Source organism: Rhamphochromis sp. 'chilingali' (assembly GCF_963969265.1).
Source record: "Rhamphochromis sp. 'chilingali' genome assembly, chromosome: 12".
Classification (NCBI taxonomy): Eukaryota; Metazoa; Chordata; class Actinopteri; order Cichliformes; family Cichlidae; genus Rhamphochromis; species Rhamphochromis sp. 'chilingali'.
In genome coordinates this window covers 6,937,561-6,960,524 of record NC_137939.1, presented here as the reverse complement: position 1 = coordinate 6,960,524, position 22,964 = coordinate 6,937,561, and the positions used below count along the sequence as shown (strand labels likewise).

Sequence of the window (22,964 nt, the reverse complement as noted above, 5' to 3'; positions counted from 1 at the left end):
AGCATAATTAAGACAAACTGATGTTGGTGGAAAAAGTCAGCGCTGGATCTTGCGTTGAAAAGAAGGAATTTTCCAGATTATTTTATTTTATTGTATTTGGAGTGGATATTTGGTAATTAACAAATTCAATTCTTGTAGATAAATTCCATGACAACATTCCTGAAATGAGCCTGAAAACAGTTTGTTCATAATTAGGTTTAATTCATTAGCATTCTTGAGTGCTTTCTAAAAAGACAGCAGACTATGAGAGATGTTTTAATGGTTTTATTCTGTAACTCTTCTATGGTAAGCTTACATGATCAATTCAAGATGACATAACCTACAGGTCAAGATGATGCTTACTACTTTATACAGTTATACTACAAATGATACAGTTCATCTACTTTGTGTAACAAGCTATTTTAGCACCTCTCCTTTTTAAAGGCATATAGGCTTTTGAGGCGTCTTCCATTTGATTGGCTTCCTCTTCTAAACTGAAGGTTTGAGCAGACGGTGGGTGAGGCTAGCATGTTCACAGACTTGTGCCTGACATGACCATGTTATCCACTGTCCCTGACATCATTTAGATTCAAGAGTATAAAAAAACACTCATATTTTCTCATATTTTCTCATATTTAATATATAAATATGTATATATATATATATATATATATATATATATATATATATATATATATATATATATATATATATATATATATAGATATAGATATATATATAGATATATATATATATATATATATTGGGCAAAGCTTTACAGAGATAAATGTTTACCATTTGAAGAGAGATATATCAGACAGGTCACAAGTCTCAACTTTCCATTTCAGCTGTCAGCTTGAAGTTTACAATTCAATTTTACTGCTTAGGCCGACATAGTTACACACACACATACACACACACATACACACACACACTCACGCACGCGCTAACAAGTATTACTATGCGATGGATGGTAGTATGGGATGGTGTTTCCGCAGAAACAGTGGGAGGGATATTGGAGCCAGACGTGCAGAACTGTCAGGGTCTAGTGATAGGGATGGGTGTCAGTCACATCCCAGGGGTCCCCACATGTACGCACACACACACACACACACACACACACACACACACACACACACACACACAGAAAACATTATTGTTAACCCTTTTGCTCTCCATTGCACACAGATGAGTGTGATTTGATGTGCTGTACCAGATGTAAGTGGACACCCTTATTCCCCTCAATGAAGATATATTCCTGGCCAGAGGTGGATGTGGGGGTCTGACTCTGCACCTTTACCATGCAGGGCTCAGTCCACATCTGCTTCCCATCAGCTATAAGGCTTACCTTTTTAAGGCTGAGGCGAGGGCAGGCGGGGAAATGTAACAAGGGAGTGGAGGGGGGTGAGCAGAGTTTGGTTTTGGCTTGATTCAATTACTACCACCGCCATCAGAGAACATTCCCCCTCGGGTGTCTAGCTTTGAGTGTGCAAGTGTGCATGCATATGCATGTGTTTATGTTGCAAAGACCAAACTTTGTATTGGTCTTGGAGCATGTGCGCGTGCAGTGGTTAACAACCCAGGGTCACTGACATGTTAGATGGTCGCTCAGTGACCCAGGAAGGCCCCAGAAAAAAGTTGCTGGCCATTCTGTTATTTCTCACCTCTGCCTCCTCTGTGCTTTTCATAGAGAGATACAGAGAGGGTGGGATTACCATTGCTGGAGAACATTTCTGAACTTAGTCTGGGGAATTAGTCGGGAATGTAAGTATCATATTAATTTTGGGGGGAAGTAAATTACCAACTTCTTAGCATAATAACATATCAAAACTGGAGTAAGTTTTGAAGGGTATTATTTACCCCAAATATTCACTCAGTGCCCATGATAACAGCCACTAACACATGGTCTGTGTGTTGGCAAAGGAGATAGCTGACAGCCACTCATCAGGACCCTTTAAAATAAAGTGGATGAATACAGACCAGAAAGAATTCTCCTTCTGCTTTATGTTATTTTCATGTAACTGCTGGTTACAATTACAGACAAGTCCTGTTGATACTTTGGTATTTACCAGCTGTCAAAAAATTGCAGGTTTCACGACTGTTCTATCATTTTTCAGTTTTCTTCAGTGATAGAAACTTGAGTGTTACAAGGAGATTATTCTAACAACAAACCCAACCACCACAGAACAAGAGCAGTATACATTAAGTATAATTACACTCTTTACTAGTCTATGAACAGAATATTTTTTAATTGCTTTTTTCATCTTTGCTATAACAGTGTAAGACACATTTGATGTACTGACAGCTGCTGACATTATCTTTTAGAGGAAGAAAAACTCCTGCCGCAAAGTTCATCGGGTCTCCCTGCTCCTCTGCAAACTATGTGACATTTTCATTTTAATGAATGTCACACTGATAAGGAGACATATGTTAGTGATGTATGGACTGTTACACTGCTGCCGCTTATACAGTATGTATGAAAGATGACACAGCCTCTGTGAATGAATATGCCTCTCTCCAGCTTGAAGCCTCAAGCACTGAATCACATTATCTAAACAGTGCAAATGTTCCATCCTCTTCCACACATTTATAAATAGCATAAAATATGCTAATAAATGAGGCAAAAATATGAGAAAATACCAACTTTTTAGCAACCTTTTACCCCGCAGGCATGAATGTTTCTTTTAAATATTTACAAATTCAATCACTATAACTGCCTATGTGTTTTCATAGTACTCAATTAAACTGGTAAAAAATGAAAGAAATCTACTGAACAGCTCACCACTCACTTCGTCCATATATTCGTCCAAAAAAACAACAACGATTAAAACCACAAAATGGGACAAAAACACAGCAAACAGCCAAAAAGCCTGGAGACGTACCACAGTGTTTATGAACATTTCTTACATAGAAAGCTTACACATGCTTGTTTTGCCTAGAAAAAAAAAATCAGCGCTTTGGTACTTTGGGTATTAAAAGTGCAGCACAGGCAATAAATTAGCCTCAATAAGATGGACATGTACATCGGAGTCCATACTTTTTCTAATAACCCTAACCAAAAATGGAGCTTGGCAATGAGCAATTTACTTTTCATTACAGATCCACCCTTAGCTCTGCGCAACACCATCTAATAGACTGTCTGACTCACATATGGGTTCTCTTCTATCGCTTTCCCAGCCCAAATGCTTTTATATCATAAATCAGTAGTAAAAACATCTCTGTGTGTAGCAGCTCCACTCGTCACATGACTAGCTTTGACCTTCTCCATCAAATATCTCTCACCTCAGCCTACTGTAGCCTTTAGCAGCGCTGCTAACCAGACGCAGATGGACATTTACAACTGACAGCACATGGAAAGAACTTTACACACCGAGTCGAACCTCAACACTGCAGCCTCATTTCTGGTGCCGTGTTTCTAACAGGTTCTGTTTTTGTAATTAACTGTCCTGCCCCATGAAAGAGTGCCTTTTCTTCTGCTTTTGACAAGGTCACTATAAAAATCAGAAAAAGAATTCGAACTCACAAATTCTGCCCATGTTGCAGTTTTAATGAAAAAAGAGAGTAGATGGAGTAGCTGCGGTGTAGAAAAAGGAAATTTAGGGATGCCATGTGTTATTAGATGGCTATAAATGACCGAGATTTTGCATCTTGTGCTTTGTTAAACAGCTTAGGCAATGTCAAAGGTTCAAAGATATCACAGAACTCAAAAAGTATAACTTCCAAGAGCTGAAATTAAATACACAGAGTCACCTTTAACCATCACACAGTCATGTTTGAAATTCAGACGTGACATGCAACACTTTAGATTCAGTTATCGTGCTCATAAAGCATTTGTACCTGTTTAATAAAACATGAAAACTGTCAGACAAGATTATGTCAGTTATCTTTCCTGGGCTCTCCTTGTCTCTCCTCTTGTTAACCCTACTTGGCAGCCTCACACGCAGCCAGGGTTGTGCTGCAATGGGCAGACAAGGCTAAGACCAGGGATAAGGGAAAGTGCTTGGTAGACAACACGAGCTAATTTATAAAAGATACAGGGGCTGCCTGGTTTTCCAAAACACTGCAGGGGAACCAAAACATCCAGCAGTTGTCCAAACAGATTCCTCGCACCACTCTGCAGTGGACAACACAGCACTGCTATAATTTACACACACACACACGCAAATACACAGGCTCTCTCTATCCTCTGGCGCAGAAATTTATTTTGCTTGGGGTGATTGCTGTGTCTGCAAGTTCTGAAACCTTGTTAATGAATTTGAAACGGGGTCATGCGGGGATTGATGGGTGAGAATTATTTGTGTGTGTGCAGAAAAAGGGAAGTGATGTGGAGAGTTATTATGAGATCATGCAAGCTAAGCACCTTTGTTTCACTATTAAAGTCTGACATTATTTTTGATAAAAATGATCCACAGCGGAAGATACGATGATACGATCTGCAATATATCTGTGATAACACCACTGTTGCTACACACACACACACACACACACACACACACACACACACACGCACACACACACACACACACACACACACACACGTTTAGGGACGTTTATGCATATCTATGTTTGCATTCACATGTGGAACTTTTCATGTCTTTCCTTTCTGCAGAGAGGAAAGTAAAGGATATTAAGCAATAGGGGGCGCCTGCACACAGCTGGACATGCAAGTAATGCCAGTGCACAGAGAATGCACACAAAATGTGAAAAGAAAAACTGTGTCCATGAAACATTTGTCTCATTGGGACATATTTGATGAAACATGTTCAAACATTAGTATATTTTCTCATTACGGCATTCTTTTGTTCATCACTAACATCTACAGCCCAATGTTCCCTGAGTCTCCTTTCTGGACACTAGCTGGACCAGTGTGTGCGGCTCAGTGTGTGCGTGTGTGTCTGTGTGTGTGTGTGTGTGTGTCTGTGTGTGTGCGTGACCACCACTCCCTTCTCATATCTGTCTCCCATCGCTCTGTCTTATCACAGCACACACATACCTCTGCATTGCCTCCTGTGATTGTGTAAAAACCCTGGGGCTTTTTTTCCCTTGTCACAGAGACAAGGAAGGGAAAAGTGAGTCTCGTTGCTTGTGACAATACTAGGGCGAGTGGGTGCTTTGGTGCTTGGGAGATTCTGTTGTTATAGGGACAAAACAAATAAAGTGTCAGCCATTCAAAAGATGGCAAGGCTCAAAAGGGTCAGGCCAAGCTAATTCCTTTAGAAAACAATCAACTGCCATGTTGTTCCTTCCCTCAACGAGCGCCTTGGCTTTCTTGACGCTGATGGAGATTTTGCAAACACTCTTTGCTGAATACCAATATTTCTAACAATGCTTCAATTGATGCATTTTTCAAAGCATGGCTTTGAAAAAAGATGCAAAACTATGAGAAATGAGGATCACACCATAGTGAATTAGAAATACTTGTTTTCTACTTGCAGAGTGTCTTTTGAACCCTAAAAAACCACCCAAAGAACCATTCATACTAAGAATCTGTGTTATTTCTCTGCTGCATAACTTGCATGTTGCGTAAACTCTCTATGGTCGTAATGTTGACTGTACTTCTTCAATATTTCTAGAAACATTTGCTAAACATTTGATGCCAGGTCAGGCAGCCAGCTCATTCCTGGCCTGCCATGTTGTTTAAAGGCAAGAGTCCAGAAGCTCCCTTTGCAGCAGAGAAAATTGCTGCTTTTACCTTGTGTTAGCACTGGAAATGGCTGCACTAGCAGGCTCAATACATAGGTCAGCCAGGATAACCCCCATATCCTGATTACTGACACAGAGTGCCCTCCGGAACACAGGCCAGCAATAAAAAAGGCTTCAGTGAGCTGCTGCAGACCCGCCTGCATGGATAGAATAGCTGTTTCGGACGGATGCTATAACTGTGAAGAGAGACATTAATCTACTGTGCTTTATTTCCTACTGTGCATGGGGCCATGTACTTAGGTACTGATAGAGGACTCCCCTACAAAAAACAAACAAACAAACAAACAAACAAACAAACAAACAAACAAACAAACAAACAAACAAACAAACAAACAAACAAACAAACAAACAAACAAACAAACAAACAAACAAACAAAAAAACATAATTTATAAAAAAAAATGTCATGAGCAGTTAAAAAGGAAATATGCATGTGTGTAGAAATCAATAGGCTGAAGCAGAGCTGGCTTTGTTGCCACCACTACATTCACTTTGAGTAAACAGACTGAAATACTGAGATAAAAAATAGTAAAGAAGGAAAAAAAACAGGGGCTTTTAAATCTTCAACTGATATAGGAGAATGAAAGCCCTCCCACATGTCTATGAATATCTCTTTTATTATTACTATTGACCCAGTGCCATAAAGAATGGCAGGGGCTCTGCATTACTTTAGCCATGTGGATACTACTAAAGGGCAACAGACTCTCCAGCACAGAAACAAACACATTTATGTGCCTCCTCGGATTCAGGGCATACAAGGACTACCTCTTGAACAGATTTTGCACTAGAAAACTTTCATGGATTGTTTTTATGCATATTAATATTAATAATGACATTTCAAAAGCATAATAAGCTTGCTGAAAGACAGCCATTGTGAATCCCTTTCTGTTTGATGTGCAGTTACACATATGCAACGTGAGAAATAATAATGTTATAATAACTGACAACTCACAGTCAGCAGAAAACTGAAAACTGGAAGATGATAAGTTGTATGCCTCGTTACATGAATAAATGACAATTTGCTACTAACAAATAGCTTTTTCCACCACTAAGACAATGGCCTGGGACTACTTCTCTAATCATCTGTGTGTATGTGTGTGTGTGTGTGAGTGAATGTGTGTATGTGTGTGCGTGTGCACTGGGGGGACACTTTGATAAATGGCCAGTTTATGGTGCTGTCACACTGAGGACGTCTATGGGGAAATACTTCCCCACAAGCCAGTGTGTGTGTGCGTGTCTGTGCGCGGGTGTGTTTATGCGAGGAGAGGGGCACAATGCTCTGGTCATCTAATTGCAAGCCTTTGGTCTGGCGCATGATTAATCAAACTGATTGGATGGGGCAAATATGGTTTGTAATAGCTCAAAAAGGGAGAGGGTCAAAGAGAGAAATGGATTACTCTGTTTCATTTGAAGATATGTGTATGTGTGTGTGTGTAGGTGGGTGAATGTTTGCACGTGTGTGTGCACGTGTTTGTGCACAAAGGTGCAGAGGTGTGCACGAAGGGGGCTGGAGCGGGGCTGCTGTGTGTTTGAGGGTCAGAGGTCAAATAAATGGAACATGAAAGAGTAAAAACACAGTGCGGCGCTGCTGACACAGCCACAACCCAGTTAATATCTCACAGGGGCGACGCACTCACTGTGAGTACACTGACGTTTTTTTCTAGCGCGCACACACTCAACCGACAAACACATGTATCCCACCATGGTACACAGCAACGTTTGAGTAATTGAGCTGTGCCATTGCAGCTTTGTAATCGCTGACGTGTCTTTACATAGCCTTTGTGCCTGAACAATAGAGTTCCGGGACTAAGTTGTCGCTGGTCACAAGAAAGGCGGAAGAGAGAGAGGGCAAGAGAGAAAAAGGAGGGGGCAAAAAAGCAAACAAGCAACTCGGCCTGCATATATGGGTGCCACCTGGTCTTAGATCAATGCACTGACACATAGGTCATTTTTAATATGCTTTGATCTGCCGCCCCAGCTGGGCTGTGTGTTCGCGTGCGTGCGCTTCAGTGGGGGGGGTTGGGTTGTTGGGTGTGCCCGATCAAGCACATCTTGTTTCTGGACGCCGGATATGGTGTGTGAACTATCAAATTGTCCCTTTAATAGCCCCATTCTTCTTCACTCATTATCTCTTTCACTGCCTCCCTGGAGACGTGGAGAAGCAGACAAAGATGGACTGAAAATTTGAGGAACGGGTGACATGGGAGCAATTTTATGAAGCAATTCATTGTAAATGAATTATTTTAATTCACAGTCGATTTCTGCAGTCGTGAACTTATTGTTCGTGCTAGGGAAAGACTATTTGCTGTCCCGAAATAATTCATGTTAGCTGAGCCGAACCCCAGCGCCTATCACAATAGGCAGGAAAGAAAAATGCAAGCTCAGATAAGCATCCTTCAACATTTTTTGTGTGTTTTTCCATATATACAAACACAAACCATTAATCAAAGTCAATCTTGCTTCTCTCGGTCTCACTTTCTTCTCACGTAGTGCCACGCCACCCTCGTCAATCATGTGCTCCATATGAGAAAAACAACTCCTAATTGTGAGGAAGAGGTGGTGGCACACGGGAACATGCAGAGCTTAGTGATTCATTGCTCCCATTCAGAAAGACATGAAGATAATAGTACACACTCTCCATCTTTCTTTGCTCCTCACTCTCTTTCATTTTCTTGTCTCTTTCGCTCCATCTCTTTCTTCCCTTTCTCTCATTAAATCTATTCCACCCTTTAACCCTGTGGGCAGGTGCTACTGTAATTAGCCATTATTTGACTATCAAAAGTCAGGAGTTGATTAAATGGCCACAAAGCGGCGCGCAGAGCACTTTCCCTCTGAGCCAAGCCCCATAATTTCAAAAGCTTCTTGCAACCTGCTGAGGGCCTTTCAGGTCTGTAAGACGCCGCTTCCGACCGCTGGTAAGAGCCTGTTGCCGGCAGTAATCAAAACTGATAATCTTACAGGAGAGAAAGGGGGGAGTGGGGTGTAGGTGGAGGAGAGAAAAGAGAGTGAAAGAAAGAAATGGTTGGGGGCTTTCGGGAGGTTGGAACTCAAGCAGAGAGCCTTCCATTAGAAATGTGTTGTGGCTCTGAGGGGGCCAGTGGCCAGCAAGCGGTGAAAAATGCTGCCTTCTTAAGGCAAGTGAATGGCATCTCTTTAGTGATTAGGAGCTGTAATAATGGGCACCCCTGCCTGTTAACCCTAAGTCCATTTTATTGCTAATTCATTTACCTGTTATTTCAGACATACTTGACAGGAGTCACCTGCTAAGAAGTCATGTTTGTCAGGCAGGTATGCCCATTAGCTGGGGATCTTAAATCAGCCTCACAATGGTGCTGGTAGGGGAGTAGAGAGGCTGGCCTTGTTGTTAGCAGATAACACCACACCACAGTTATCCTGACCGAGACGGAAAATCTTTTCTGCCCCAAAAATAATTGAACTTCATCCCCGGAGCGATTCTTAATTAATGCGTGTTTTTTTTCTTCTTTCTTCTTTTTTATTGTAAGTGGATTTTAAGCCAAGCTGATCTGCTTTTGAGCTCTGCTGTGAAAATCCTGTACACTCAGGAAAATATTACATCTGACCTGGCGCATTAAGGACAAAACAGCTGATTAAAAACGAGTTATGAAAACATGCAATAATCTCTTTTTGTGTGAAATTAAATGTGACTTTTGGACCCAAAGATCTGATTTTGAATTTGGTATAGTTTCAATTACAGCCTGACCTTTTGCATTCTCCCGATTGAATCAGTTTTCTCTGAGCAAAGCCATTAATAGCCACATAAATATTTGACTAGATATGGCTTATATTCAAATAAATCATGTCATATTCATGCTGCTATATTCCCCAAGGAGAAATGGGGCAAAATAATAATTTTGACTCCCTGGTTAATGTTCTGGATAATTCTCCCGAGGGAAACACTCTCTATGATAATATCCCCATATGAGCATCTTGATCTGAAATGTCACAGCTGAGATTTGAGTGGGGTTCACTCCCAGTGTATAGTGTATTCCCATAAAATGGAGCTGACTATTGACATATGTGACACTAGAACACAGCAAAATATGACGTGAATGTACTCTGTACGCTGTAAAAAAAAAAAGCATTGATTGGCGTTTTACATTTGGCTATTTATTTTTTCAGCAAGTACTTAAAACAGTAATCATCACTGACAAAGAAAGGATGTGCAATTTCATGTAAATTGATCCCTAACTGTCGTATCAGATAGTCCTTTCCTTTAGTGCCAAGGCACTGTCTGTAGGGTTCATATCAGCAGCGTGTAGGCCACGCTCTGTGACTGCAGTGAACTTCTCCCATTAGTTTCAGTGTTATTAGCAGAATAAAAGGATTATCCACTATGAATTACTGCTAGGACACAGAATACCCTCTCTTGGGAGGATGCTCTGTGTGAGCCTGCCTGCATCTGAGTGTGTGTGTGTGATATCCTCTCAGTGCCTGCCTCTCCTGGGATCCCCCACTCAGCCTAATCATTGTTTCTCTAACAGATAATTCTCCATGTCCTCACACATGTCTCCTTGTGTGTTTGTGCATGTGTTAATTGGCACTGTGCTGGCTGAGTGTGCTCTTCCTTGTAATCACTTAATTAGGGGTGACGGCCCCGATGGTTGTTTACTCAATTAGCCATCCTCTTTAATTATCTAATTCACAGCAAGTCAACTGTCCTTGTTAGCACGCTCAAAGAAGTGATACGCTATGTATGCAGTATAACCGCGTGTGCATTGATGTACACGAGAGTCTAGAGCTCTGATGAATAAAACAACGCAGAGGGCAACGAGGTAGCTTGAAGACACGCATAAAAGGGAAGCTAGTGCTCCTGCTTAAGGCTACACACCGACAAACACCTAACAGATACTTCATCAGACGCTAGGTCATGCTCATGGACCGCATATGAGCGCTCGCCCACATGCCTCAGATTACCGGTGCCTTGATTCCCTGGGATTTAATCATGAAAGATAAAATCTACATCAAAAAAAAGAAAGCGAGTGAAATCTCATGGTGAGTATGATTGATGGTTGCTTTAAACGGAGGCGTCCAGGGCCAACTCTATTGTTTCTTTCTGACCAGCCATGCCATCCACCCCGCCACCTCCACCCCCACTCCTTCATGTGGATTAAGGCCTGCCGTTTATTTAACAGTTCATTTGAGCGAAGGGGCGACCAAGGTGAAGCCAGTGGGAGGCAAGAGGGGTTGGCAGGGTGTCTGTGCTGTGCCGTGGCAGGACGTCCCATGTGGGACAGTGCCAGGCTGCGCTGTGGGGAGACGAGACAGGGCCTCCCCAGTGGACTAATGCCCTGTAATGAAGATTAAGACTCAGTCAAAGACCATACTGTTCAGCTGAGATTGGAGGGAAGGATGGAAGGATGAAAGGAGGGGGAGAGGGAAGGAAGTGAGGATAAAGGATAAAGTAGGGATAGAGAGGACAGAAACCCTGCTTTTCAGAATGTGTTTGAGGGTGGATTATCCTAATTTGCAGCAACAGGTACAGATACCATCAACTATAGAGAAAAACCAGCCCATAAAATGAGTTGTTTTAAGGAGCTGTAATGCCACATATTTCACTTCTCTTGTGTGTATTCTACATCAAGATGTCTGAACCACTTTGGAAAAGGGGTTTTGTCAACAATGCATTAAATGACTTAAAATCAATTAGCAGTGATATAGTAATGTGTAATTAGAGTTTTAAAAAAAAAACCTTTAAACCCAAAAGATCTATTATTATCAACAATATCTGCTGAAGCAGTAAAAAGTTGCAAACAACCTGCATAAGATTATGGTTAAAACCATTTTTACCTCAACAATTTAATGCATTGAATCCAATAAAGAGATGCCACAGTTTTGACTGTGAAGTCAAAGACCACACTCTGTGAATACCAACACTAAAAAGTAAAAACCACTCCTGACAAGCTTTAAGCATTTCTAACATTAGACACTATTTATTACCATTTTACTTCCTCTTTGCTCTCCAAGAACATCCGGGGAAGATGTCTGTCAGTTAAAATGGTGTTTGTTCCACTTTCTCTCTCAGGTATTTAAGTGGTGAGGATGTGTACTTGTACTTGACAACTATGGTTACCTTAAAGAGAAAATGTATGCACTGCTAAAACAATAAGCTCCAAGTCTGCGGGGTTTTATAATATTCTTATTTAGGGATAACGTTTGTAGCAGGACAAGACAGGAAAAATACACTGATGCTTTATGAATCATAAAGTAAGTTTTACCTGCTTTACATAAAAGTGTGTTTTTCGATCCTTTGTGCAATCTTTGTGTTGATTTATTTGGATCCCCATTAGCTGTTACCAGCATTTTTGGGAGGGGTTAAAGATCCTGTGTTTTTTTTATCTTGAAGGCCCCATTTGCAAAATCCTCTTGGTTTTAGAGAAAGTTACTGATACATTTTTAGAACTACTTATTATTAAAAAAAAAAAAACATTTTCTGGCCTATCTGGAGTTTAGATAGGCTTAAAACACACAAGCACACATATAGTATGCCAATATCTGTATGTGTATCTGGGGTTCTTTGTGGAAGTATCGAGATAGTTGACCAGAGCTGCTTCAACACATGACATGCTTCACTTACCACCCTGTGGCTAAAAGCTCCCCTAAGACCTGTTACACTGAGACACACTCCCTCTGTCTCCCGCCACGACCACATCCTTCACTTTTCTATTCCACTTCCACCTCCTCGTGCTCTTTTACTTTCCTCCTTTTCTCTTCTTTAATTTCTGATGAATTTTTAACATGTTTTGTCTACCTAAAATATTCCAGGGGGCAAAGTGATGCGTGGACACTGGGAAGGATGGACGGACGGGTGGGTGGGTGAAGAGAGAGGGGTATTTTTTTCACATGACCTTGTATTGACAGGGCCAGGCTCTTTCCCCCCACTCTCTGTCTCTCTTCTCCAGACGGGCCCTGTCTGTGACTGGGCTGGCAGTTCTTGCCTCTCTTGGGCATTCTGGCATTCCTCCCTGTCATGCCCCCCCATCCCCCTGCCTCCGGCTGTCTCTTGGTTTCTGTGTGTTTCCATCTTTATTGACACACACTCTCTTGCTTTAACTCCATCTCTTGCCAGTCTATCTATAGATATTGTGTTGCATCAACTGCTCACCGGCTCTCATTCTGTCTCCCTTTCTTTGGCATTCTCTTCGGGCTGATGGATGAAGCGTTGGGAAAAATAACAATAAATAGGAAAGTTATGCAAAGAGTCGGCGTGCTCTTTTCTAAATCAAGTAAACAACTATGATCAAAGCACAAAGTGCAGATGAATCTTTATCTCCCTCACTCGACAGGTGAAAGTATTTTTATAATATTTTATACTATTTTATATTATTTTTGACAAGCAGGACCACACAACTCTTTACTTTCACCCTCCCCCGTGCTTCTCAGTTTCTGTGGCAACACTATGTGGATCGTCATGTTTTTATCACCCGTGCTCGACCAGCCGACCCTCTGCATTCACTCTGTCTGCCTTAATGGACTCACTGCTCTTTTGACAGACAAGACTCTGTGTGTGTGTGTGTGTTTTATAGCAAATCACACAAGACAAGAATTCTGCATTAGGATTAAGAGAATCATGAGCATTAAAAGAAAATTCCACTTTCTGAAACGATGTATGAAAACCACCAAATTCGGGAAACAGACAAAAGTTGAATGCTACACACTGATGACTTACAGATCTGCAGATGTAGCCCAAGCTGTGATGAAATTGTGTGATGGTCCATTTAGGCTACTGTTTGAGGAAGGGGGCTTCTGGATTTGAGTGCTGATTTAAAGTTTGAAAAATAGGAAACAAAACAAGTGCAAAATGTTTTCAGGTTGATGATGGTTCTCTCGGCCTGTTTACTATTGTTTCTCATTATTCATAGGAGCTTATATAAAAACCTGACTAATATTACATGAAATGACAGTAAGGTGACAATAAGTTCAACCGTTCTAGAGGGAGGTTTCAGTCTTTTATACTTTTAGACTTGTGTTGAGAAGATTGCAGTCAGGGAATACGAGTGTCCTCGCAAGCATAGTAAAATTGAATGTGTGAGGTCAATATGTGTGAGGAAACTCATCTGACAGCCCCCGCAACTGTCAGAGTATCACCCTCCTTCTTTTGTTGGGTGACCCTAGAGAATGTGGTGGGAATGGCCACTGGGAGAGAGATTACGACGAGACAAAGACTGCGAGAGGGAATGAGTGAAGGATGGAGAGTGAAAGGCAGAAGAAAATAAAGTGAGGGATAGAGAGAGAGAAAGACAGAGGTCAGAGAGCCAGCTGATGTGAAAGTGCCTCCGATCACCTCGTGCTTCTCCTCCGCCCCCTCGCTCTGTCTCTCTCTATCTGTTCCACTCTTTCTTTCGTTCGTTCCCACTTGAATTCCTCTCCCAGCGCTTCACTCCGATGTGACGTTGGTTTTTGATTGACGATAACAACAGAGATGCGTCAGTCAAGGCCCACACACGCTGCACACACACACACACACACACACATACACGCGCACACACACACACAAGTTAAAAGTGCCAATGGGAGTTAAAAGTGGCACTCGAGAGAGCAAATCCACACACACACACACACATGAGTACAGTAACACACAGCAGCAGCCTCTGAGTGAATGCTCCTCACAAGGCATAATGACAGCATTCTGCAGTAACCATAGTTGGGACAGTTCCCACAGACAAGACAGGCAGAGAAAGAGAAAGACCATTTCTTTCTGTCTTCACCTCTCCTCCTACTCCCCACCTCTTTTCCAACAACCCTGACTTTGTCTGGAGCATGTGACCCTCCACAAATCAACACTATTGGCTAACAAAGTCTGGACAAATGAATTTTCTACTGTCACCAGTGACTCCAGACATATTTAGTAAATGCCCCCCCCCCCCCCCCCCCCCAAAAGAAAATACATAAAAAATAATAAAAAAATTTATAAAAAATTCTATCTCTGGGACTAAATTCTTATGCTTCTAAGACATTTTTAGCTTCACACGAAGCATCTTAAACTGCTCCTGCAGCATTATTGCTACGTAACTCATAAACCATCATTAAACAGCTCCGTTTGTAGAGACTGAGCTGAGTGTGCATTTTGGGCATTTGATAGACAGATAATGTACTTATCAACCTTTTACTTTTATACACAGTACAATATCAGGAGGCAAAGGTTATGAGCTAGAAGATCTTCTTGCAGCATTTGCTCACATACATGATTTCTCTGCTTATCTGCCTGTCTGTCTTTCTGTCTCATCTTTCCATAACCTCTACACAAACTATCTACGAGCTCAGAGTTGATTATCTCCTGGTTTCAGAACACTTTCTTCCTCTCATTGGACCAGACACAGTGCAGCATTTTGTGGTGTATATTTTAAAGGGGGGAAGGGGATGACAGTGGTGATGTGGTGGTGGTGGTGCTGGTGGGTGAGGGGGTGGGGGGCACGGAGCCAAGTGAAAACATGTCACTCAGGCCCCATTAAAACGTAACCCTGCCCAGCAGAAGAAAGAGACCCATATCATCATTAAGTCATCTCGGGGCGAAGCAAAAACCACAAATATTATTCCTGCAGCCCCCCGAACACCTAACACACACACACACGCATGCTTACACACTCCTCCCTTTTCTTTCCTTTAGATGACAAGGAAGACGGGATGATTGGAGCTGTGCTGTGTTTGCACACTGCCTGAGAATGACAAGAAGATGTTTGGGAACTTCCTGATCCTGGAAAGGTTTATATATTTTTTGATAATTACAAAGTTCAAGCATAAGTGAGTGACTATCTATCTATCTATATAGAAGTTTTTCTCTCAGCCCACAAAAAATTACAACATTTCACAGAAAAGCAACACAAATTCATATTCATGAATTGATGACATGTGATTTACTTAAAATTACTGAATTATCCCAAAAAAAGACATGCAGTTATTCATTTTAGCTGTCCATTAGTGTATGCATACCTCACATCCTCTGAGTGTAACAGAGATGTTTTGTACAATCCAACTTTAGACCTGCACTACGCTTTGTGCTGATGCGTGTGTTTGTGTTTGAAGCACACATGCACAGAGCCTTCCCCTGAAACCAGGGGGTATTTGTGACGTTCAGCATTATGAAAAATGACTTGCCCCCGTGGCACACTGGGGTGGCAGTGATTATAATATCCAGATAATCATTTCAAACAAATTATCATAATTATCAATCAATCATGAGCCTATTTAAGCAGGCGGAGGCATGGGGGAGTGTGAGGCTGTTGGACGAGGGTAAACCATGGCCCGAAGCGCTGGATCACTTCTGTGACCCATGAGCCTCCCTCTGTCCACATAATAGCCCTCATACATTTAGGGTCATTTAGCTTGTGTATTTAGAGACTCAATTCCCCAGCTTGATATGGAGAAGAAAAAAAAGATACTCAGTGTGTGTGCACACACACCCATAGACTCAGAGCTGCAGCTGATCCCCATTTGGCTCCCTAGGCTTTCAACATGGAATGGGAAAAACCTACTAGGTCAAAGTTCATGTCAACCCATGTCATATTCCAATTTGCAAACTGCATTTACCCTGCAGATTAAATAAAGTCTGGTGCTTAAGTGTGAATAAAAGTATATATGAGGGTCCCTGCCGAGCACAGAATGAAGACATGTTTCACTATGAGGAATGCATCAATGCAATATTGATACATTAGGTGACTGTGCCCACCTATTGTCAGACAAAAAAGAGAGGAAGAGCGACAAGGAGAGTAACAGATTTAAGAGATCGTCTTAAACAGATATTTCCCTGTATCGTTTCACAGAAAATCCCCTGTGAAAAGCAGTGTGAATTGATTCAATCTCAGTGGTATTGAGAGGTGAATGAATGGGTCTTGGCGAGAGAGACAGAGAAATTGAGAGAGAAAGAGAGATAGAAAGAGAGAGAGATAGATAGTAGCCCTTCGGGGGAGATGATCGTCTTGGGAAAAAAGCAATCAGTGCTCATTGATTTTCTCTGCTGGTTGAATGGAGGGTGTCTATCTGGAAGTCATTATCTGCCATCTGATCTGCTGGAGTGTTTACACACGTCGGTGTGGACAGCAGCGCTCTTCTGAAGATGAGGATTAACACACACAGAGACCCACAGACAGACGAACACGCACACACTGCACAGACTGTGGTCTTTCCCCCTGCTCCGTATCTAACTACCACCCTTAAATCCAAGAAATCCAAAAAGAAACACAAGTCCTCCAATACCCTATTAATGTCCACACACACACACACACACACACATACACTTAAGTAAGTGTATGAGTGTGTGTGAAAGGGAATATACATAAGCAGGGCCTAGACAGCTAAACAGAGAGATAGTCCTGTTTTGTATAGCCAGACCAGACCAAGCCAAACAATCCCTGATCCTATCACCAATAGCCCCTGATAGCAATCTATAGCTACAACAACACCATCCTATGTGTCGAGAAAAAGAGATGGATAAAATGAATGGAAGAAGATGGAGAGAGTAAGCAAAGGAGGGATTCAGATAACAGACCTTTTTATTTGCCGTGTGTGTCTGTGGTGTAAAGATGCATGCATGGAAGCCAGTAAAAAACGTCATACATACAAACATCGACACTCACAGACATACACACACACACACACACACACACACACACACACACACACACACACACACACACACACACACACACACACACACACAGCTATAAGGTCAGCACTGAGCAGCTTTTAGTAAGTGGAAGAAAGAAGCTGCAGTATTATCTTTGCTTCTATTTTATCCCCTGCCTTATCCCTGGCTCTAATGGTGCCTCCCTCTAGCCTTTACTCATCTTTGAGACTGACACATTAATATGAAATTTAACTGGAATGTTAGCACAAGGAAAGGACAAACTTAATTTATATTTCTATATAAGATTACAGTAGGGTTACTATTAAATCTCTTGCAATGTGAGAGAGCGTGTGCTGATTTAGATTTTTTCTTTTCTGATCTATTTGTGCTTTTATTTTTCTTGAAATTTCATTTATTTTGTTAATCTAATTTTTATTTGCTGCATAGTTTTCTACAAAAAAGAAAGTCATATATTACTATGCAAAATTACCATAAAATTACACGATCCAAAGACCCAAAAGTGAGTCATATTCTCATCTTATTCTTTAAGTCATACACTTCTGCCCATTTTGTGCAGGGGCTGGTAACCTGCCAATACAAAATAATCTGAAATCGTTAACGGTAACGCAATAATACACACAGTGGCAGTATGTAGATATGCATTACTATATATAACATATACATATATATACATATATACATATATACATATAGATAGATAGATAGATAGATAGATAGATAGATAGATAGATAGATAGATAGATAGATAGATAGATAGATAGATAGATAGATAGATATACATAACTACAACTCTGTTCGCTGGAATGTGGCGCAGTGTAACAAATGAGAACTAATAACCCGCAGTTATGCAAACACATTTCTCTGCAATGAACTAGTTTATTCACAAGTTACGACTAAATTAAAATTCTGCCTTAATCAAGCATAGCAATGGTAATGACACAGTAGAGGCAGAAGAAGCTGGTGTTTGTGTGTGCGTGCATGCGTGCGTGCCCTCTGTTTGTGTGTGACTGCATGCAGATGAATGAGTCATGTCATAAGGAATGGCTCATGCATAATTTCATTCATATTCATAACAGGCATGTGGTCTGCCACCGCCCGATGAGGGCCCACCGCAACTCACACACTGCATAATGAGATGTGGCCAGTGTGTTTTTGTGCGTGTGTCTGTTGGTCTTTTTTTATTAACCATAGGTAGGAATGTTGTAAGCCTGTGTTCTGTCATCTGTGTGAGCCTCAGTGTATACACATTAAAACTCTATGCTCCTATCACTGCATGTATGCAAACGCCTAAGCATGTGAGTGTGTGTGTGCCTGCTGAATGCTGACTGGAGTGCATGGGTCACTCTTATGTGGAAGGTGGTTGGTAGTTTATAAAACCAAGTAGGTTTTTCCACATTGTACGAACATGTGGGGAAGACGGAACAGCCCAAACCACTTGCGGTCAACTCTTAAAATAAGCTCATTGACTAATGTAGGATTTCAAATCAACCAAGCAGTCAGTGATTTACATGCCTGCCTGTTTATAGATGCCACAGCAACAGGACCCTTGACCTGAAATGCAAATGAGTACACTTATTTCATATTTCTTTTCTAAGAGCCATAATTATAAACTGCACTAAAAAGACTTGAAGTAAATTTTGCCATGCAGATGTTCAGTCCTCTTCCACAATTACTTATTCAAAGGTAGTCAGATTTTTATATTAAAAAAGCAGCCTACTCATATTTGACCATTTTGTCATGTAAGATAACACAAAGGTAAAAATATAATAAATGTTGCAGCAATGCCATCTCAAAGATCTGAGAGCTACTATAACACAAGTTCAAGCAATCTAAAGGCAAAAAAAAATTCAGCTCTCAGTGGGTTTTGCTTGTTTTGGTGGGATACTGTAAATATATATTGCTAAACAATATAACTTACTGCTGTTGGTTTTTCAATAACTGATTCCGACTACTCGGTCACTGACTTGAGTTGGCTATGCCTGCAATGGCTTTAGTATTTCTCAGAAAGAGCGTGCCCTCTCCAGAAGCCATTGTTCTTTCATGGACCATTAGATGGACATGAACTCTCTTGCTGTTCTTTGTTGACCTAGTGACACTGGTCATAAAATCAAACTGCCCAGCCTCTTCAATAAATTTATCACCTCATAAAGTGGTCACTGACTGGTCAATGAGACGTATCGGTCATAGTGTGTTTGTGTGTGTGTCTGTGTGTGTGCGCGTCAGTCTTTTTTATCTGAGTGAAGAGAGGGTTTCTTAGAATGCAGATCACTGTTGTTCAGTCTTCAGTGATAATAAAGGCTTTAGGCACTTAAACGCTAGCCAATGAATGCAGTTGCAGTGCACTACATAGACGGACATTACTGATGGGCAACATGCTTTAAAAAAATTGCTAGTGGAGGTTCTTGCAATAAAATATAAGCTCACATGACCTCACACAGAGGCCAGTGATTTTTTTTAGATCCCACAAACACAGTCAAATGTGGAATAGAAGACCCACTTTTCTGTGACTGCTACAAAATGCCAGTTTATTACTTCATCCTCCAAGAAATCTGATAGTTTTGATTAATTGGTAAAAACCAGCAAAATAGTTATTCAGGGAGTGATCCGGGTTGCACAGCAGTATAACGATTTATAACTATCCTACCTTTTTGATGCAGCTATCAGGGGAGTCATCCTCATGGTCATTCATCATCTGCAAAGCAAACACAAAAACATATATAATATACATATCTTTTCAGTGTGCCAGACAAGTTTTGATTTTGATTGAGAGTCAAATACATTTGTCAAAGCATTAAAAGAAAACATCAATTCCAGCACTTCAAATAAGGTTTGACCGTCGGTGCTTGATGACAAAAGCACGGGGTGTTCGCAGTTCATCACACACATACACCCTCTGGGCTACAAATGTGACCAAAGGGATATAATAATGGACTAAGAGGTCACAAAAACACACACAGAAGCAAACATAACACTGCACACATTCTGATGAATGAATACCCCGTATTTGACGTTAATTCTCCGCTTCAGCATTGCAGGAAATTTCACTGAGAATATCTATGTGTGTGTGTATGTGTGTCAGTGTGTGTGTGTATAATTAAGCCTTCAAGCAATATTTACTGGGGGCAGATGGGTGGTAGAATGCTCCCAGTGTCTGCTAGAGGAAATGAAGGAAGTGGGGGAATGATGAAGAGATCGGGCTACTCTGCTGCAGTGAGAGGGCATTTCACATAGAATGGTAACCCAGAGTCTCTCTAAGTTTGCCTGTCTTTTTCTCTCCCTCTCTGAAGCCCATTGATGGTAAATGAGGATCAAAGAAGAAATGCAGACTGTTTTCAGAGCAGTTTGGGGTGGAGTTGAGGATCAGCATAGTACTTTACTGAGTTTAGGTCAAATTAGGCCTATAAAACTTCCCCAAGTGCAGACTTAAAGCATATCTGAACCTTCCTTTTCCTGCTCACTATCCTCCCCATCTGCCCTTTAACAGTATGCATGTTGTTTGGGCGTTGTGACAAGACTGGCTGCCCTTATATTAGAGCTGACATATTAAAGTTTGTATTTCCTTAACCAATGCGGCCCACCGTGATGGGAAAAGAGATATTTATCTGCTGTGGAATCTCCATGTAGACTGTGGAGCTATTCTTCAAATTCTGGCTCACAGCGATGTCTTTTATGCACCTTTCAATACAACGCTGTAATTCACAGGAAGTTATTATGAATTATGTGCATGAGATTTAGGTTATGCCCACTTGCTTGAACCTCAGGGAAAAAAAGAGCTTGTGAGTTTCTCCAACTGTTTATTCTTTAGTTAAGATTGAAAAAAAAGGAACTTTAGTACATAGTAGAGCAGAAAAGTTGACTCTTTCTTCTTCTTCCCTCCCTCCCCCTTGCTAAACAGTGAACCAGATGGCCCATATGCACACGGATGTACCTTAATCGATGGTTTTCTACATTAAGCTGTCTAGGGATGTGCTTCTAAGCCTCACCAAATGGTAGTAATTACACCACAGACACTTACAAAAGTGTTTTCAACCTACTTACTGTACACATCATCTAAACCTTTACAGACGCATCCTGTTCCTGTGAAATCCACTCCAAACAAAGCAACAGTAAACATGCTATCAAATTGAAGATTTTTCACTTGTAACTGTAGCTCCCTTGTTTTAAAAATGTGCACATAGAAACTGTGCTGCTAGATGAAAATATAAGTGTCCCTGCTGATTTGGTAACTTATGTCACAGGCATGCTAGCATAAGTTTGTGAAAAATGAACAAACTTTGCTGATCCTCCAATTTTGTGCGTTTTTTTAAATTTTCTTTTATTATAAAGCATTTCTTGTATATCAAATTTTATGTTCATTATTTCGGTTTAGTAAATTACAGGGACATATGGATGAAAAAAAGAAACCACGACAAAGTTTATTCTTGATGAAAAAAGCAGCCACAGATGCCAGCGTCATGATTTAAAGGAACAAGCGGTCACAAACCGGCACAAAATAAACAGACAATTTTTTAAAATTTTGTGGAACAAAAGCAGGCCTCGTCAGTTTTTTAACATGATTTCAACATGACTATTTATTAGAAAGAAAGATATCCGATTTCTACGTCTGCCCGGGAGGTAAAAAAGCAGTGCTCGTGAACTTTAAAAATTGGAATAGAGTGACAGTAAACTAGAGAAAGTGTGTAAGAGAGAGAGGCTGCAGTTTGGAGTGTGCTGTCCCATTTCTTGTAATACACCAAACCAGCTGCAACAGTTTACAAAACCAACAGCTTGGCTGGGTCATCTAAAATGCTACCAGGCGTTCAACAGCTATAGGACAATTTCTGGACTTTCCCTCTGCTCTGCTCAGCTACATGCCAAGTGTGTGTGTGTGTATCAAATTGTGCAAGAGTAACCTAAAACTCTAGAAGACATGCAAGCAGACATGAGTGGTTTTACTGATGCCTTAATGCCTTTCAGCTTTAGGTTGGGGGTCGGGACTGTGTGGGCACTCCTTCGTCCAAACCTCCCTTCTGAGTCCAGAAACACTGAGCTCATTGTCAGAAATATGGCCGACTAATTATAAAGCTTCCTTGCATTTTATTTCTATGCATTTGTAATGTAGATTGTCTATTGTGAAGCGACCCATTTTTTGGGGGAAGTTAAATATAAAGATTAGTGGTTAACAGGGTACTCTGTGATCTAAAGTTCACATAGACAGGTGGAGATGCTCTTTCAACATTGGCAAGTTGTGTGTACACACTGACTCACATAATACCCTCACACACTTACCAGACAAACACACGCTACGAATATTGTACCCTTGCAGCAGGACTCTGCCAAACAAATAAATAAGCTATTAATTAGGGAAGGAAAATGTGATTGGCCACTGACTGGCAGACCTATGATTTATTGCACGTGTCACCATTGCCTCAAAGTGACTTTACTCTTGGTTGAAGAGACAGGTCGAAATACAGACCGGCCTATGTTGAGGGATAGATTTTCCACTACACACAGAGAGAGGTAAAATTGTCCATTTGTTCTGTATCTAGCCTGCTGAATGCTGACATGTCAATATGTCTTATGGAAAAGAGAAAACACTGAAGTGAGGGTAATTAGACAGAGTGTGTAAAATGTGTGTCTGGGCACACAAATGTCTCTCTCTGGCCCATATGACCTCAAACATAAACAAATCCAGTCGTGGCT

The 22,964-nt window shown here is 41.1% G+C and overlaps 1 protein-coding gene across 6 annotated transcripts in view; it reads right to left on the bottom strand.

Annotated features, from left to right (window-relative positions):
* Positions 1 to 22,964, bottom strand: part of prdm16 (PR domain containing 16) — a 174,913-nt gene that overhangs the window by 63,047 nt on the left and 88,902 nt on the right. For all 6 annotated transcript variants that reach the window (XM_080899265.1, XM_080899264.1, XM_080899266.1 and 3 more), the window contains exon 3: positions 19,927 to 19,974. In XM_080899265.1, the coding sequence (XP_080755391.1) occupies positions 19,927 to 19,974 (48 nt within the window). The remainder of the gene's footprint in view (positions 1 to 19,926; positions 19,975 to 22,964) is intronic.